This window comes from Mustelus asterias, chromosome 19, assembly GCF_964213995.1.
Source record: "Mustelus asterias chromosome 19, sMusAst1.hap1.1, whole genome shotgun sequence".
Lineage (NCBI taxonomy): Eukaryota > Metazoa > Chordata > Chondrichthyes > Carcharhiniformes > Triakidae > Mustelus > Mustelus asterias.
Window position 1 is genome coordinate 1,284,278 of NC_135819.1, and position 19,687 is coordinate 1,303,964.

At 48.7% G+C, this 19,687-nt stretch overlaps 1 protein-coding gene across 3 annotated transcripts in view; it reads left to right on the forward strand.

Moving 5' to 3' along the window:
* The window catches only part of LOC144507670 (adhesion G protein-coupled receptor E3-like), a 67,940-nt gene that overhangs the window by 39,068 nt on the left and 9,185 nt on the right, over positions 1-19,687 (forward strand). For all 3 annotated transcript variants that reach the window (XM_078234829.1, XM_078234830.1, XM_078234831.1), the window contains exons 3-12: positions 1-59; positions 1,161-1,286; positions 3,993-4,063; positions 5,171-5,345; positions 6,780-6,884; positions 7,517-7,719; positions 9,919-10,080; positions 12,220-12,423; positions 15,844-16,064; positions 18,024-18,090. The exon at positions 1-59 is cut by the window's left edge and continues 76 nt beyond it. In XM_078234829.1, coding sequence (XP_078090955.1) covers positions 1-59; positions 1,161-1,286; positions 3,993-4,063; positions 5,171-5,345; positions 6,780-6,884; positions 7,517-7,719; positions 9,919-10,080; positions 12,220-12,423; positions 15,844-16,064; positions 18,024-18,090 — 1,393 coding nt within the window. The remainder of the gene's footprint in view (positions 60-1,160; positions 1,287-3,992; positions 4,064-5,170; positions 5,346-6,779; positions 6,885-7,516; positions 7,720-9,918; positions 10,081-12,219; positions 12,424-15,843; positions 16,065-18,023; positions 18,091-19,687) is intronic.

A 19,687-nucleotide genomic window follows, 5' to 3' on the forward strand; every position in this document is an offset into this window, starting at 1 on the left:
CGAACCAGGGTTTCGTTTATGTTTGAAGAACTGTACAACTGGGCGTCCATATTGTAGAGGTAAGGTCCTCTTCTTCCAGTGACTACACTTCCACGATGTCAATATTGTCCCAGAGTTTCCACACAATGCCAACCACACTACAGATCACCCTTTTCATTCAGCTGGCAGCTTTGTGAAATAATCCATGCCCGCTAGTTAGGAGACCCTGGACAGTATCCAGGCTAGGGCGGATAAGTGGCAAGTCACACCGGTACTACAGAAAGAACCAGGCCACCGCTAAGCAGGGGCAATCTAACCACTTCCCCGAATATGCAACAGCATCATTGCTTCCTCTTCCCCACAATTTTGGAGTCCACCATTGACCAGAAACTGAATTGGACTAGACGTGTAAGTGCTGTGACTACAAGAGCAGGTCAGAGGCTTGGAATCCTGTGGTATGTAACTCACCTCCTGACTCCCCAAAGCCTGTCCCACCATCTACAAAATGTGATGGAACAATTTCCGCTCGCCTGGACGAGTGTAGCTCCAACAACGCTCAAGAATGCTGAGATAGAGTGGACGTAGAAAAGATGTTTACATTAGTTGGAGGACACAGCCTCAGGGGTGGAGCCCTGACAGGGGGGAGGCAGCAGGGGGAGCTCTGGAGGGGGCGGAGGGAAGAGAGGAAGTCTGCCCAGGGAGGAGGGGTTGTTAAGTGGAGGGGGCAGAGATCGGGTGGGTTGATTGACAGCGGTGGTGATTGGGGTGGGGGGGAAGCGATGGGTGATGTCCGGGGGGAGTGGGGAGAGCAGCACAGGATGCGATTAGTGACGGGTCCCGATGACCGTGGCGGGGACAGGTATGAGATCAGGGCGCCTGCACAATGGCGCCCCCAGTGCTCAGCAGCCAGCTTCGCTGGTGAAATTAGGCTCCGCCCCTCCCCTCCTGGCAAGAATCACTACCTGGCTCTTTCCTTTTAACCCAGTGCCGTACAGTTGCGAGTGGGAGCTTGCCTGAAAAATGGGCGTGGTTCTCTCCCGTTTGCACGCTCGTTTGGCTCTTGGGATTCTTTTTGTCAAATTCCAGCTGGAGAATTTGGCGCTGAAACACTGCAGCGGGACTGGAGAATCCCAGCAAAGTGGGAGAACTCTGGCCATCATAGTTTTATCATTTCTTTACAGATGTGGACGAGTGCCAGGCAAAGACACCCAGATGTGGCACTGGGGCAACGTGTGTGAACACAATTGGAAGTTATTGCTGTATATTCAACACTGCAAGTGGGAATGTTGGAAGCACCAAATGCTCAGGTGAGATCATATTCACCTTCAATAACATTCCCCCCCCACCCCCCCGCCCTACCTCCACCCCATTTCAAATCCTTCGTTGACCATTTAGCTCCCCAAAGCACTGCACCAAACAACTTCTGTTTTCTCACCTGCGTATTGCGTTTTTTGGACTCTAAAACACCTCAGATACACAGTGAATTAAATTTTTTTTGTAAGCTCTTTCAGAACAGAGTTAAACTGTGGTTATCCTTCAGACAGGAGTTTATTATATGTCAATATCTATATATTGGGGCAGCATGGTGGCACAGTGGTTGGCACTGCTGCCTCACTGCGCCAGGGACACCCGGGTTCGATTCCGGCCTCGGGTTACTGTCTGAGTGGAACATAGAACATAGAACAGTACAGCACAGTACAGGCCCTTCGGCCCACGATGTTGTGCCGAGCTTTATCTGAAACCAAGATCAAGCTATCCCACTCCCTATCATCCTGGTGTGCTCCATGTGCCTATCCAATAACCGCTTAAATGTTCCTAAAGTGTCTGACTCCACTATCACTGCAGGCAGTCCATTCCACACCCCAACCACTCTCTGCGTAAAGAACCTACCTCTGATATCCTTCCTATATCTCCCACCACGAACCCTATAGTTATGCCCCCTTGTAATAGCTTCATCCACCCGAGGAAATATTCTTTGAACGTTCACTCTATCTATCCCCTTCATCATTTTATAAATCTCTATTAAGTCTCCCCTCAGCTTCCTCCGCTCCAGAGAGAACAGGCCTAGCTCCCTCAACCTTTCCTCATATGACCTACCCTCCAAACCAGGCAGCATCCTGGTAAATCTCCTCTGCACTCTTTCCAGCGCTTCCACATCCTTCTTATAGTGAGGTGACCAGAACTGCACGCAATATTCCAAATGCGGTCTCACCAAGGTCCTGTACAGTTGCAGCATAACCCCACGGCTCTTAAACTCCAACCCCCTGTTAATAAAAGCTAACACACTATAGGCCTTCTTCACAGCTCTATCCACTTGAGTGGCAACCTTTAGAGATCTGTGGATATGGACCCCAAGATCTCTCTGTTCCTCCACAGTCTTCAGAACCCTACCTTTCACCCTGTAATCCACATTTAAATTAGTCCTACCAAAATGAATCACCTCACATTTATCAGGGTTAAACTCCATTTGCCATTTTTCAGCCCAGCTTTGCATCCTATCTATGTCTCTTTGCAGCCTACAACAGCCCTCCACCTCATCCACTACTCCACCAATCTTGGTGTCATCAGCAAATTTACTGATCCACCCTTCAGCCCCCTCCTCTAAGTCATTAATAAAAATCACAAAGAGCAGAGGACCAAGTACTGATCCCTGTGGCACTCCGCTAGCAACCTGCCTCCAATCCGAAAATTTTCCATCCACCACCACCCTCTGTCTTCGATCAGACAGCCAGTTACCTATCGGCCAACTTTCCCTCTATCCCACACCTCCTCACTTTCATCATAAGCCGACCATGGGAGACCTTATCAAACGCCTTACTAAAATCCATGTATATGACATCAACTGCCCTACCTTCATCAACACACTTAGTTACCTCCTCAAAAAATTCAATCAAATTTGTGAGGCATGACTTGCCCTTCACAAATCCGTGCTGACTATCCCGGATTAATCCACATCTTTCTAAATGGTCATTTGCACGTTCTCCCCGTGTCTGCGTGGGTTTCCTCCGGATGTTCCGGTTTCCTCCCACAGTCCAAAGATGTGCGGGTTAGGTTAATTGGCCGTGCTACATTGCTCCTTAGGGGGATTAGCAGGGTAAGTAGGTGGGGTTACAGGGAATAGATCCTGGGTGGGATTGTGGTCAGTGCAGACTAGATGGGCCGAATGGCCTCCTTCTGCACTGTAGGGATTCTATGATTCTATGATGATCTCCTTTTCAAGAGGCGATGGCCCCGTGGTATTGTCGCTGGACTATTAATCCAGATACTTAGCTAATGTTCTGGGGACCCGGGTTCGAATCCCACCACGGCAGATCATAAGACCATAAGATATTGGGGCAGAATTAGCCCATTCGACCTGTTGAGTCTGTTCCGCCATTCAATCATGGCTGGTAAGTTTCTCAACCCCATTCTCCCACTGTTTCCCCATTACCCTTGATCCCCTCACCAATCAAGAACCTACCTATCTCTCTCTTAAAAGATGGTGGAATTTGAATTCAATAAAAAATATCTGGAATTAAGAATCTACTGATGACCCTGAAACCACTGTCGATTGTCAGAAAAACCCAACTGGTTCACTGATGCCCTTTAGGGTTGGAAATCTGCCGTCCTTACCCGGTCTGGCCTACGTGAGACTCCAGAACCACAGCAATGTGGTTGACTCTCAACTGTCCTCGGGTGACTAGGGATGGGCAATAAATGTTGGCCCAGCCAGCGACGCCCATAGCCCATGAATGATTCAAAAGGAAGTTTCCCAGCTTGACGTTGTTAACCAGGTACTCTCTCTGTCCCGGACTGGGCTATAAGCGGTAAAAATAAAAATCTAAATGATAGTTTGCAAATCCTGAGTTAGTTGTAGACGACCAACCTGAAAGCCTTGCGGGAGGGAGTCGAAGGCCACTGGCCGTCCGGAACGAAGTGTGTCTTTACAGAAAACGCACCACGGGGGATATATGAGCTATGGCCAGTTCAGGAATGAACCTTATGATGCTAATCATGTGCCTTCCTTTTCCCAGAATGCGAATACAATTGTTATTTCAACAACAAGTCGGCTGGCAATTCCAACTCGACAGTGTCCGCTCTGATGGTAAGTGTGGAAGATGCAGAGAAACGCAAGGAAAGGTGCTCGCATTTATATAGCACCTTTTCGTGATCTCAAGCCCACAGCGTTTTACCAGCCATTGAAGTACTTTTGAAGTACTGTGGCACAGGCAGCCGACATAGCAAGATCCCAGGAACAGCGGTGTGGAATAGCAACTATGAATCCAAAGATGTGTGCGTTAGGTGGATAGGCCATGATAAATTGCCCTTTAGTGTCCAAAGATGTGCAGGTTAGGTGGATTGGTCATGCCAAAATGCCCCTTAGTGTCCAAAGATGTGCAGGTTAGGTGGATTGGCCATGCTAAATTGTCCCTTAGTGTCCAAAGATGTGCAGGTTGGGTGGATTGGTCATGCCAAATTGCCCCTTAGTGTCCAAAGATGTGTCGGTTAACTGGATTGGCCATGCTAAATTGCCCTTTAGTGTCCAAAGATGTGTCGGTTAACTGGATTGACCATGGTAAATTGCCCCTTAGTGTCCAAAGCTGTGAAGGTTAGGTGGATTGGCCATGCTAAATTGCCCCTTATGTCCAAAGATGTGTAGGTTAGGTGGATTGGCTATGCTAAATTGCCCCTTAGTGTCCAAAGATGTGTAGTTAGGTGGATTGGCCATGCTAAATTGCCCCTTAGTATCCAAAGATGTGCAGGTTACATGGATTGGCCATGCTAAATTGCCCCTTAGTGTCCAAAGATGTGCAGGTTAGGTGGATTGGCCATGCTTAATTGTCCGAAAATGTGCTGTTCGGGGGATTTGCGGGATAAATGTGTGGGGTTATGGGGATAGGGCAGAGAGGAGGGTCTGGGTAAGATGCTCTGTCAGAGAGTCGGTGCAGACCCGATGGGCCAAATGGCCTCTTCTGTTGTGTAGGGATTCTGTGATTGTGTCGATGCAGCAGTGAAGACAAGTGAAAACCTGATCTCCTGAATTACACATCTTTTTGTGGATGAATTGTTAAACACTGATAAGAAAATGGGAACTCTATCGGTGAAGGGGCTAAGGGGTGATATTTCGTTCTTTGTCAATGGTTTAAAATACAACATTGCCAATATTTATGTTGATAACGGCCGTTTCTTTTCTCGATCTTGATGCTTACAGTGCATGAGTGCCTGTCAAATGGAGGCCTTGTACAGGAACATGTCGATGATCCGCCGCATGTCAGAACGGGAAAGCAAGGCCTCACGGTTCCTGGATAATGCAGAGAGTGTTCTGATGTCTCTGGTCGAAGTTCCTCTGAAACAAAGAGAGGAACGAAAGTCAATGTCTGACTCTGGTAATTGCCCTCGTGCTTTTTAAATTGGGTCCCTCCCCTTTCCACCCCATTAGCGGCCTCCTGATTGCCAACCCTGACCACCTCCCTCCCCTCCCGGTGGCTGGCCTCCCGATTGCCGGCTTCAGTTTCCCAATGCCCGGCCTCGCCAGCAGCCCCCACCCCCCATCTCCCCAAAAACAGAGTTCCCCCATTCCCTGCTGTCCTTCCTCCTCCCACCCCACCCGTCCCCCTCAGACCCCACCCCCTTGGCACTGCCCGGTGCCCACTGGGTGGTGTCAGGGTGTCCAGTGACCACTCTCAGTGAGCCAGGCTGGCAGTGCCAGGGTGCCCAGTGGGCAGTGCCAGAGTGCCAGGGGCACACCGAAGGGGCACACCCTCTGACCCCAACCACCCGGGGGGCCTTAATGGCCCCTGGTCCCACCAGCAAGGCCATCATGTCTGATCCCCATTGATGGGTTCCATTCTTGATCCCCACTGATATGGACCTCCACCAGTGGGGGCAGAAACCTGATCAAGTCTGGATAAATGGATGGAAATGCTGATTTCTGTATGATTATCAGCCTTGCGCTGTTCCCTGGTGCGGGCTTGTTGCCACCAAAAAAATGGACAGCATCCACAGTGATTTGCTTTCATCACTTACCTGAACCCAAGGCCGGCATCCATCAATGAATCTCTCAGCTGGGTGCAGTTCCAGCAGTGGCCACCGCTCCTGGAGCGGCGCCATGATGGAGGCTTGTTGGCCAACCCCACTGGGGCTGCATCAGAAGGGCTGAGGATGGATTGTCCTCGGCTTTCGTGCCCATCGTCAAGACCAGTGCTACTTTGGCAAGGTTCAACCTTAAGAGTGAGGAAGCTATGGTCAAGGAACATCAGTATGATTCCATTAACTTATACTTTTATTGAGTATTCCCTTTTAGCACACACAGGGAGGAAGGCCTACCATATGAAGAGAGCTTTTTTATAATCATTCATGGGACATGGGCATCGCTGGCTGGGCCAGCATTTATTGCCCATCCCTAGTTGCCCAAGAGCAGTTGAGGGTCAACCACATTGCTGTGGCTCTGGGGGTCACATGTAGGCCAGACCGGGTAAGGACGGCAGATTTCCTTCCCTGAAGGGACATTAGTGAACCAGATGGGTTTTCCTGACAATGGTTTCATGGTCATCAGTAGATTCTTAATTCCAGATTTTTTTTTATTGAATTCAAATTCCACCATCTGCCGTGGCGGGATTCGAACCCGGGTCCCCAGAACATGAGCTGAGTTTCTGGATGAATAGTCTAGTGATAATGCCACGAGGCCATTGCGTAGATAGAATAGAATTAAACCATTTTATCACACTGATGGCGGGGGAGAGACATGGATGTGAATGTTGTCTTTAAGTAAGAAAATAGGAGCCAGAAATTAATAACCTTCTCTTGATTTATTTTTTTAGAAATTGTATTGAGGCGTCAAGTAAGTCCGAGAGATTCTTTAAGAGTGTCGGCACTGGGGAACTCCATGGAAGTTGATCCAATCGTGTTTTCTGGCATGGCAGCTGGTAAGTTGTCATTAATAACTGCAGTGTCTAACTGTGATAGAGTAACAGGGAGCTGCAATCCACCAAACTCAAGCCATCTAGAATTAGGCCAGAAGTGTTGTGCCACACAGTGAACACTTTTCAGGCATGACATGGCCTCCAAAGGCCCCAAATTGGGCAGGCGGGCGGGGGCGCACACGACTCCAATTGGAAGTCCACCACCCGCCATCTTGGTTTTTAAAAAATGTTTCTTTATCAGTGTCACAATTAAGCTTGCATTAACACTGCAATGAAGTTGCTGTGAAAATCCCCCAATCGCCACACTCTGGCGCCTGTTCGGGCACACTGAGGGGGAATTTGGCATGGCCAATGCACCCTAACCAGCACGTCTTTCGGACTGTGGGAGGAAACCGGAGCACCTGGAGGAAACCCCCGCCGACACGGGGAGAACGTGCAGACTCCGCACAGACAGTGACCCAAGGCCGGGAATCGAACCCAGGTCTCTGGAGATGTGAGGCAGCAGTGCCACCATGCCGTCCAAATTTATTTGGAAGCAAAGGTTAATGATCGAGATGTTGAAAATGAAACTTGGTTCATGTCACGATTGTAATGGAACTTTGCTCTCTCTTTCTCGATTTTATTTCTTGGAACAGGTAGACGGGTTCCTACTCTCGCCTTAATTGTTCATAAGAACATGACCAACATTTTGGGCAATAATACCCAAATGGAAGAGGAAAGCACCAAAACCAAACTGCCGAGGATGGTGCTGAATTCAGCAGTATTGACGGCCGTGATAAACAGCAAGAAAAAATCCTTTCACACCCATGCCATCACCTTCACCTTTCTCCATACCAAGGTTTGTGAGACACCATGTCACGATGTTCATTGAACACTGGCATCATGCAAAGTTGCTCCGAGGAATCACAGAATACAGCTGTGAATGGCACTGCCAGCTTTGTAATAAGTTTTGTCTTTTCTTAAATTGTTTTTTTTTTTCGATGCCTGTTTGTTTATTTGGTCAAGTTTAGAGCTGTTAAGTGGGTGCAAGATTTTTCAAATGGGGGTATGAATGGCTGTGTTTGATTTAATGAGATTTTCAAAAGGGGTATTTTTAGTGGAGGCGGATGTTCGAATGGTTGATCTCTTTTATTTCATGAGCATTTAAAAGACTTTCCAGTGAAACTCATTCCTTCTGTGCATAGTGGGTATTGGAAAAGTGTTTCAAAACCTCAGGATATTAAATCAATTTGAACATCAAACTAAATGACACCCCAAACATTTTAATATTTGATTGTCCATACTGTTGAATGCAGAACAGGACTTTATCCACTGGATAAAGTAAGATGTATCAAATTGGTTAGCGATGTGGAAAGGTTCAGATGCATTAGAAGACTTTAACCACTGGATAAAGTATTTTAATGCATCTGAACCTTTCCACATCGCTAACCAATTTGATGCATCTTACTTTTTAAGGATAGATGACTGCAATATTAATATATTTAACTTATCAGACAGCATCTAATTAGGTCAGGTGATGTTGGTAAGATACTACCTATCAGAATATTCCCAATTCCCCAACAAGCTTCACAAACTGACTCACCTGGTGGGATTTCCAACATTCTTCTGGAATCTAAACACCCTGACGTAAATAGCAACCTTTGGGAAAATTGTATTTCGAACAGGTGCTTAAATAGTGAACTTTACATCACTCTACCTACATACCTGGACACAGCCCGCCACTTTTCCCAATCCGGGGAAAACGATGTACAACGGGTACGACTGGTTAGTGGCTCCACCACCCACTAACGTTTTGTGTCTTCCCCCTCACCCCACGCCAACGCTTGCGCATTCACTCAGTGTCGAGAGGGAAAAACCCAACCCTGTCTACCAACCTTCCGAAGAGTCTGAATCACTTACCATCAGCCAGGTGTGGTGGGAAAATAACTTTGTGCCAATGTGCCCATTATATCATAGAATCATAGAATCCCTACACTGGAGAAGGAGGCCATTCAGCCCATTGAGTCTGTACCGACTCTCTGATGCAGCATCTCGCCCAGGCCCTATCCCTGTAACCCTACATATTTACCTCGCTAACCTACACATCGTGGGACACTAAGGGGCAATTTAGCATGGCCAATCCACCTAACCTGCACATCTTTGGACACTAAGGGGCAATTTAACATGGCCAATCCACCTAATCTGCACATCTTTGGACACTAAGGGGCAATTTAGCATGGCCAATCCACTTAACCTGCGCATCTTTGGAGTGTGGGAGGAAACCAGAACACCAGGAGGAAACCCACGCAGAAACAGGGGAGAACGTGCAAACTCCGTGCAGGCAGGTACCCTAGGCCAGAATCAAACCCGGGTCCCTGGCGCTGTGAGGCAGTGGTGCCAACCACTGTGCCACCGTGTCGCCCATCGTGAATGGCTGTTGTTTGACAGCCTCCTGCCGAGGGGACGTTTTCAGTTGAATATGGTGCCTTTAGATGTGGCTGGGGGCATGGGGAGTGAGAGGAAGAGAAAAATAACCACAGAATGGTGGGCATGGACCGGTTGGGCTGAAGGGTCTGTTTCTGCACTGTATTGCTCTATAATTCTATAACTCTGTGACCGGGGAATGTCCACACCATAATGGACCATAAATACAAACATGGTGAACATCGGATCAAGGGAACTGAAGGGATGGTGAACAATAAAATCCTTTTTTCCTGAGAGATTCCCTTGCCAGCGTGGCACGGTGGCACAGTGGGTTAGCACTGCTGCCTCACAGCACCAGGGACCCGGGTTCGATTCCCGGCTTGGATCACTGTCTGTGTGTAGTTTGCACATTCTCCCCGTGTCTGCGTGGGTTTCCTCCGGGTGCTCCGGTTTCCTCCCACAGTCTGGAAGACGTGCTGGTTAGGGTGTGTTGGCCATGCTAAATTCTCCCTCAGTGTACCCGAACAGGCACCGGAGTGTGGCGACTAGGGGATTTTCACAATATCTTCGTTGTAGTGTTAATCTAAGCCTCACTTGTGACTAATAAATAAACTTTAACTTGTCTTTATTACAGGTGACTAAAGATGTGTCTAATAAATTCTGTGCTTATTGGAATCGGACGGCCAAAGGGAAATTCTGGTCTCCCAAAGGTTGTGAGTTGGTGAGCTCGAACCAAACACATACGGTTTGCAGATCACTCCACCTCTCCAGCTTTGCCGTGCTGATGGCTTTGAAGGTACGAATGTTCGGGGTAATTCACCGCATAAAACCAAAGGGTCCTGGCTTGCCCAAGGTGGCCGGGTTGTAAGGGTGGGCTATAGGCTACTTTCTAAATGGGGAGAGAGGTCAGAAATCGGGAGCGCAAAAGGACTTGGGAAGTCTTAGTTCAGGATTCTCTTAAGGTTAACTTGCAGGTTGAGTTGATAGGAAGGGAAATGCAATGTTTGAGAGGACGAGAATACAAAAGCAGGGATGTACTGCTGAGGCTTTATAAGGCTCTGCTCAGAACATATTTGGAATATTGTGGGCAATTTTGGACCTGGATAGAGTGGACGTGGGGAAGATGTTTCCATTAGTCGGAGAGACTTGGATCCGAGCGCGCAGCCTCAGAGTAAAGGGACGACCCTTTAGAACCGAGATGAGGAGGAATTTCTTCAGCCAGAGAGTGGTGAATGTGTGGAATTCATTGCCGCAGAAGGCCGTGAAGGCCGGGTCATTGAGTGTCTTTAAGACAGAGATAGATAGGTTCTTGATTGGTAAGGGGATCAAAGGTTACAGGGGAAAGGCAGGAGAATGGGGTTGAAAAACTTATCAGCCATGATTGAATGGCGGAGCAGACTCGATGGGCCGAATGGCCTAATTCTGCTCCTATATCTTATGGTCTTATAAAGAAGGCATGGAGAGGCTGGGCAGCTGTGAGGAGTAGGCCAGGTTGGGAAAAAAACAGGAGGAAACGCAGAGGGAGACAAATGTCAAATGCGGAATGCATCGACAGTATCAATAAATGGAAGGTTGTCATGAGGCAGGAGTCTCGGAGATAGGGAGGAAAGGCTCCCATTTAAATCTTTTCTTTCCTCTTGCAACGTGAGCAAGGCTGGCATTTGTTGCCCTCCAGCACCCGGCACTGCCACCCAGAAATGAGAGGTTTGTAGGGATCAATTAAGAGTCAGTGGCATCAGTGTGGGTCTGGAGTCACATGTAGGCCAGACTGGGTAAGGACGGCAGATTTCCCGGGCTGAAGACATGAGTAAAACCAGCGTTTTCCGACAAAATGTTAGTTAATGACTGTTAGTGCCAGCATTTTATTCCAGATCAGTCAATTGATTTTGAACCCCTCCAACACCCATGGTGGGATTTGAACTCATGTCTGTCGAATATTATTCCGGGCCTTTCAATGAGTCTGGTAACAGCATTGTTATGTTAGTTATTCACATCTTTTAGTGGTTAATTCAAATGCCATACGATGGTGCAAAGAATGTAATTATAGTCGCACGCCATACCTTAGAGAGCGGACGTGTATTCATTCAGGGGATGTGGGCGTCGCTGGCTGGGCCAGCATTTATTACCCACCTCTAATCACCTAGAGGCAACCACTGGAGTCACATGTAGGCCAGCCCAGGTAAGGATGGCAGATTTCCTTCCCTAAAGGGACATTAGCGAAACAGGTGGGGGCGGCACGGTGGCACGGTGGTTAGCGCTGCTGCCTCACAGCGCCAGGGGACCCGGGTTCGATTCCCGGCTTGGGTCACTGTCTGTGTGGAGTTTGCACGTTCTCCCCGTGTCTGCGTGGGTTTCCTCCGGGTGCTCCCGGTTGCCCCCACAGTCTGAAAGACGTGAGGGTTAGGTGGATTGGCCGTGCTAAATTACCCCTTAGTACTTAGGACTAGCTAGGGTAAATGCATGGGGTTATGAGGACAGGGCCTGGGTGGGATTGTGGTCAGTGCAGACGCGATGGACCGAATGGCCTCCTGCACTGTAGGGATTCAATGGGATAGGTTTTTTTTTACAGAAAATGGCACTGGTCCTCATTAGATCTTTAATTTCAGATTTTTTTATTGAATTCACCAACTGTGGGATTTGAACCCAGGTCCCCAAAGCAATTACCTGGGGAGGTCTCTAGATTACTAATCCAATGACGATAGCACTATCTTCCCTGAACGTGTTGGCCACAGTGCAACTGTGGCAGTGACACATCTCAGAGGGATGCCACACTCTGTGTCAGACACAATGTTTGTTCAATCCGGACTTCCTGGTATAGTCGTTGACCTTTGCTTCCTGTCTGTCACCGTTACACTCACTGTCCCCCCTTAACTACAGAGGGAAATAGAGTCATGAAATAACCCTGTTGACTGACCTTCCTGTGTTGCGTTGATAGGATCTTCCAGATGTGTTTGAAATTAACATTATCACGTACGTTGGATTAAGCATCTCGCTGTTGTGTCTGCTGTTGGCGATTGGCACCTTTATCACTTGCCAGTCTGTGAAAGATTTAAGGCGTACCATCCACATTAACCTGTGCCTGAGTTTGCTCATCGCTGATCTCGTCTTCCTGGTCGGAATTTCACGTACAGAGAATGAGGTAGGAAATACTAATCATTCCGCACATCACTCCGATAGGCCGAGCTACGACTTAATGTTGCTCATGCGTGTTTTGTGAAGTTCAACTCAAATGCCATACGGTGGGGCAAAGAATGTACCTACATTAGCACACCACACCCCGGGGAGTGGGACGGGAAGTAACATCACAAACGGTATTGTTTCAATTGTGCAGAATGAGGACATTCGGCCCATCGAGTCAGCGCCAACTCTCCAACCGAGCACCTTACCCAGGTCTTATCCCCAAAACCCTCCATATTTGCCCACTAATCCCCCTAACCTACACATCTTTGGGCACTAAGGGGCAATTTAGCATGGCCAATCCACCGAACCTAATCTCTGGACCCAAGGGGGCAATTTAGCGTGGTCAATCTACCTAACCTACATATCTTTGGACACTAAAGGGCAATTTAGCATGGCCAGTCACACTAACCTGCACATCTTTGGACACTAAGGGGCAATTTCGCATGGCCAATCCACCTAACCAGCACATCTTTGGACACTAAGGGGCAATTTAGCATGGCCAATCCACCTAACCTGCACATCTTTGGACACTGAGGGGCAATTTAGCATGGCTAATCCATCTAACCTGCACATCTTTGGGCACTAAGGGACAATTTAGCATGGCCAATTCACCTAACCCGCACATCTTTGGACTGTGGGAGGAAACTGGAGCACCCGGAGGAAACCCACGCAGACACGGGGAGAACGTGCAGACTCAACACAGATAGTGACCCAAGCTGGGAATCGAACCCGGGTCCCTGGCGCTGTGAGGCAGCAGTGCTAACCACTGTGCTACCGTGCTTCCTACGTTCCTATCAGCTGTGCTTTCTCCACAGGTGCTGAAGTGCCATGGAGTTAAAGACAAAGAGGCCTTTCAGCCTCTTGTGCCTGTGTCAGCCCTTTGGAGGATGTAGGCTGAGATTTCAACCACCCAGCCCCCAACAGTGTGTTTCCCAGAAGCAGGGATGACTTGCAATTGGTTGCCGGCTGGATCTTCCAGTCCCACCGATGTCTACAGCATTTTGCATGACTTGGCTGTCCCGCTCTGGTGGGGGGAGAGGAGGCGAATTTGAACCCGGGTCCCCAGAGCATTACCCTGTGTCTACTACTAATCCAGTGACAATACCACTACGCCACTGAATCTCGAGGATTGAATAGCCGTTGACGATCCTACGCTTTTCTGTACCCCCTTCAAGCTTCGTCATGCTTCTTCCAGTGTCTACACCCAGCATTGGAGACGGTGCTAGCTCTAACCCAGGACGGCACGGTGGCACTGCTGCCCCACAATGCCAGGGACCCGGGTTCAATTTTTGGCTCGGGTCACTGTCTGTGTGGAGTTTGCACATTCTCCTCGTGTCTGCGTGGGTTTCCTCCGGGTGCTCCGGTTTCCTCCCACAATCTGAAAGATGTGTAGGTTAGGTGGATTGGCCATGCTAAATTGTCCCATAGTGTGAGGGGGATTATCAGGGTCAATATATGGGTTTGCGGGAATAGGGTCTGGTTGGGATTGTGGTCGGTGCAGGCTCAATGGGCTGAATGGCCTCCTTCTGCACTGTAGGGATTCTATGATTCTAACCCGCTTTTATAAAGGTTTGCCATCACCTCTTTGCTTGCGTGCTCTGTGCCTTCCTGAATAAACTCAAGGGCACTTGAAGCATTTTCACTGACTGGAAAAATATAAAATTTGATTATTGAAGCTTGAAAGAATGTCTGGAGCTTGGCCAGACTCCAACTTGAACCGAACTCATGTTCACTTCCTGGATTAATGATTCACTATCAAACGCCATAACCTTTATGGGAACACTTTTTAAAAAAGATTTGACCCCCTGGGCCTCTGCATATTACTCACTAACATGTTTGGATAATGTCCCTTTAAGTGCTAATTGGTAACGCATTTATTTTACAAATAGGTTAATAATTGCCCTGAAACAGGAATGTCTAACAAAGTGGCAGGAGGTGATTAACCACTTCAACTCCTTGGGTGGAAGTTTTCCACTCCCCGCACCTGTTCCCTCCCCCCCCCCCAACTCCCGCGCAACATGTTTTCCAGCAACGCAGGCAGTTTGTCATTTGTCGCAGTGGGATCTTCCAGTCCCGCTGATGTCCACGGCCTTTGTTCTTCAGCCGCACCGCTGGGGGACCATCGTGGTGTCTGGCCATTGGCAAGACTGGAAGACCCCGCTGGCAGGAAGAGCAGGAAAATTCGGCCCCTGACGTTGCAAACAACATTTTCGGATTTTGAATGCTTTAGACAGGGCGGTTACAATGAGGCCTGTAATCTATCCCTCCCCCGCCCCCCACCCCCCACCCCCCCTCCCTCCTCCAGCCCATCCCTGATCTCGCTGCCTTTCCACTCTGTCCAATCTTAAACAATTCATTTGTACACTTAATGATTGAGACTCCAATTGAAAGCGGGGGGTGGAGTTATCCGGCCCCCCCTCAGTGTTTCCCGACGGCAGGAGGTGGTGTCCTCTACACTGGCGATGGGATCTTCCAGCCCCGTCACTGTCAATGGGAATTCCCATCGAAGCCATCCCACACCGCCGGGAAACCCCCAGCAGGGGGTGCACAATCAGCAGGCCAAGAGAATCCCACCACCTACAACCAAAAACAGCAAACATATTTCACACGGACATATTAATGCCTTTAATAATCGCAGCACTCAGGGGAGACTTGAACACTATAACGTGTGGAGTTTGCACAATCTGCCCGTGTCTGTGTGGGTTTCCTTCCGCACTCCAAAGATGTGTAGTTTAGGTGGATTGGCCATGCTAAATTGCCCCTTAGTGTCCAAAGATGTGTGGTTAGGTGTATTGGCCATGCTAAATTGCCTCTTAGTGTCCAAAGAGGTGCAGGTTAGGTGGATTGGCCATGCTAAATTGCCCCTTAGTATCCAAAGATGTGTGGTTAGGTGTATTGGCCATGCTAAATTGCCTCTTAGTGTCCAAAGAGGTGCAGGTTAGGTGGATTGGCCATGCTAAATTGCCCCTTAGTATCCAAAGATGTGTTGGTTAGGTGGATTGGCCATGCTAATTACCTCTTACTGTCCAAAGATGTGCAGGTTAGGTGGATTGGCCATGCTAAATTGCCCCTTAGTGTCGCAAGATTTGGAGTTAGATGGATTAGCCATACTAAATGTGTGGGTTTATAAGGATAGGGCAGAGGGGAGGGTCTGGGTGAGACAATCTGTCAGAGAGTCGGTGCAGACTCGATGGATCAAACCTTCTGCACTGTAGGGATTCTATGAAGTCTTGTATGAAGTCCCTCATTGGCTGTGAAGTGCTTTGGGACATCCTGTGGACGTGTTTGTACTCTATCTGAAGTCAAATCTTTCCTTTGTGAAATTCTGCCTTGCAGTTGCTGGGGGCACGGAACTAACCCTCTTAACTGTTCTGTTTAGGTTCTCTGTAGGGTTATCGCTGCCATTCTCCACTACTCCTTCCTGGCCGTTTTCTCCTGGATGTTTCTAGAAGGCATCCAGCTTTATCTGATGGTACAGGTGGTCTTTGCCCCCAGGGTTCCTTTGGAGAGGTTAATTTACTGGATTGGCTATGGATTTCCGGCTCTCGTGGTGGCCATTTCAGCAGCAATGGATTATGAAGGATATGGAAATGAAAAACAGTGAGTTCACATCTTTAACTGTCTGCTTATCAACGGTACGTCTGACTTGGGACACAAGTTGGATTATAACGTGGTTTTGCTGGTTTCCTTTCTTTTCTCCTTTTGCTTTTTTTCTGGACTGGAAGATCTAACCGGTGGGAACAGGCAGAAATCCCATGCCCCAGTCTCGGGAAGACCAAGGTTGATTGTCATTAAAAACCCAACTAGGTCCTACCAGGTCTGCACCTACTAGTCTGAATAATGCCTCATCTCTGCAGCTAAGCAGACTCAAGACCTGGATAGTTGTTGGATGGGAGACTTCCTGGGCATACCAGGTGCAGTAAGCTTTTGCTGCCAGCAGAGGTTGCTCACATCACCCACTCTCCACACCCTCAGCCCAGAGGCAGCAAATCTTTAAGGGAGGCACAGTGGTTAGCACTGCTGCCTCACAGCAGCCAGGGACCCGGGTTGAATTCCAGCCTTGGGTGACTGTGCGGATTCTGCACGTTCTCCCCGTGTCTGCGTGGGTTTCCTCCGGGTGCTCCGGTTTCCTCCCACAGTCCAACGGATGTGCGAGTTAGGTGCATTGGCCGTGCAAAAATTAACCTTAGTGTCAGGGGAATTAACAGGGTAAATATGTGGGGTTATGGGGATGGGGCCTGGGTGGGATTGTGGTCGGTGCAGACTCGATGGGCTGAATGGCCTCCTTCTGCACTGTAGGGATTCTATGACTGACGTGTCACCCAGTACCCACTGGAGCTGTGGTTGTCTCTTAACTGGCCTACAAGCCATTGAAGGCAATTAGGGATGGGCATCAAATGCTGGCCTTGCCAGCGATGCCCACATCCCATGAACGAAATTATTTTCTTCTAAGAAAGCAGGGTTGAGCAACAATTCTTCATCAGAGGAGTAGGGAATGCAAGCTCGGATATGTGGGTCTAAGACCATAAGACACTGGAGCAGACGTAGGCCATTCGGCCCATTGCATCTGCTCCGCCATTCGATGAGATCATGACTGATCTGATGTGATAATCCTCAACTCCACTTTCCCTCCTTATCCCCATAACCCTCGATTCCCTTACTGATTAAAAATCTGTCTGTCTCAGCCTTGAACATACTGAATGATCCAGCCTCTACAGCCCTCTGCGGGAAAGAATTCCACAGATTCACCACCCACTGAGGGAAGAAATTCCTCCTCATCTGTGTCTTCAGTGGGTGACCCCCTCACTCTGAGATTGTGCCCTCTGCTCCTAGACTCTCCCACAAGGGGAAACAACCTCTCAGCATTTACCCTGTCAAGTGCCCTGTGGCTGAAGAAGATATCCCAAAGCATGGAATCATAGAATCCCTACAGTGCAGAACAGGCCATTCAGCCCATCAAGTCTGCACTGATTCTCCTACGGAATATCTTATCCAGGCCCTCTCCCCATCCTATCCCTGTAACCCCAGACATTTAGCATGGCCAATCCACCTAACCTGCACACCTTTGGACACTAAGGAGCAATTTAACATGGCTAATCCACCTAACCTACACATCTTTGGACACTAAGGAGCAATTTAGCATGGCCAATCTACCTAACCTGCACATCTTTGGAGACTGAGGGGCGATTTAGCATGGCTAATCCACCTAACCTGCACATCTTTGGAGTGTGGGAGGAAACCCAAGCAGACACGGAGAGAATGTGCGAACTCCAAACAGACAGCGGCCCAAGCCGGGAATCGAACCCGGGTCCCTGGAGCAGAGGCTAACCACTATGCCACCGTGCCGCCCTGAATGGGATGGTAGTGAAGGATTGGAAAATTCTTGGATTCACTCCACTGGAACTCAGGGAGCCAGTGGAACTGATCAGGCAGATCTCAGCAAGATTCACAGGGTCTGTTAACAGCGTGTCTATTGTTGTGATGTGATCTAACATTGAAGGGGCCGATGCATCCCCAACAACATGGTGGTTTAAATCTTTTTCTAACTTTTAATCCCAGGTGTTGGCTTGACACGAAGAATTACTTTGTCCTCAGCTTTTATGTACCTGCTCTGGTGATCATCATTGTAAGTACGGCCAAAGAATTGATCAATTAATTGATTGCTTCAAGTTCCGTTTTGTACCTTGGAACCAGCTATAATATGAAGGGTGGGAGGTAGGAGGAGAAAGGATGGAGGGAGCTGGGAGGTGGGATTGGGTAGGTGGAGGGCGGGATGGGTTTTTTTTGTAGAACCTGGACGTTACAAGTTGACCAACATTTGTTGCCCATCCCTAGTTGCCCTTGAACTGAGTGGCTCACTTGGCCATTTCAGAAGGCAGTTAAGAGTCAACCACATTGCTGTGGCTCTGGAGTCACATGTAGGCCAGACCGGGTAAGGACGGCAGATTTCCTTCTCTAAAGGACATTAGTGAACCAGATGGGTTTTTCCAACAATGATTTCATGGTCATCCAGTAGATTCTTAATTCCAGATATTTTTTATTGAATTCAAATTCCACCATCTGCCGTGGCGGGATTCGAACCCAGGTCCCCAGAACATTCGCTGAGTTTCTGGATTAATACTCCAGTGATAATACCACAAGCCGTTGCCTTCACATTTATAGGTTCTGGTCGAGGGTTAAGAGCTTGGAGCAGCCTGACTCTGAGCCTCTGTTGAGCCAAGCTTACTCATAAGATTGGAGGCAATTTCAGCCAGAACGGTAATGCTCTCAATTTCAGTCGGCCGTCTGTCAGACAACAATTCCGGGTCTTACATGGTTAATGCCTCACATCCTGTCACTGTCCAATGAGCTTTGCAAGCAAAGTTAATGTAGAGTTGGTACAACGTTTGCCAGACTAGTCGGTGAAGGACACCTCTGGACTGTGATGCCCCTTTGGTTAAATGGCATTCGGACTCTCACTGTCTGCGCTCAACGAAAGACCATTTAAAGAGAGAATTGATGGGCTCCCAATTCCTGAAGAACTGTGCCTGACTGGCTACTGACCTACAGCAGTGGTGGGCAACCTGTAGGCCTGGGGATGCGGGAGGTGGGGGGGCGGGCAGGGGTGGGGGAGTGGGTGGGGGGGGGGGGGGGGGGGCCGGGGGTGGGCAGGGGGGGTGGCACATCTGGCTTCGGAGTGCGGCTCCCACAATTCATTTTGTTGACCGTTGCCCCAGGCGCGGGGTTGCCACATTCTGCTGATTTCCATCCAGGTAGTTCTTTTCCTACCGGTGTGACTGAAGCGATTCGCACGTAAAGCGAGGGCAAGTGAGGTGTGTGCTGATTGCTCACAACACTGACTGTGAGAGCCGAGCGCTCCCTCTGTGCCCAAAGAATCAATGGGTGAGATTTTAGGGCCTTGCTCGAGCGAGACTGGGAAATCCTGCCTGAGGTCAACGGACATTTCCATTGTCCGCCCCTTGCCCGTTCCGATTCCCGTGGCGGGCCGTAAAATTCCGGCGAATATTTCTTTTGATTTTACCATTTGAAGTTGATAGCTCTATTAATATATAAATGATTAAGAATTTTCGAGAACTCGTTATGAAATATTCAGCGTGTATTAAATGTATTTAATCTTATTCACGGGGTCATGGTTAGTGAACACGCCCCATTTCAATCTTGTGGCCACTTCTGATTTGATTTGATTTGATTTATTATTGTCATCTGTATTAGTATACAGTGAA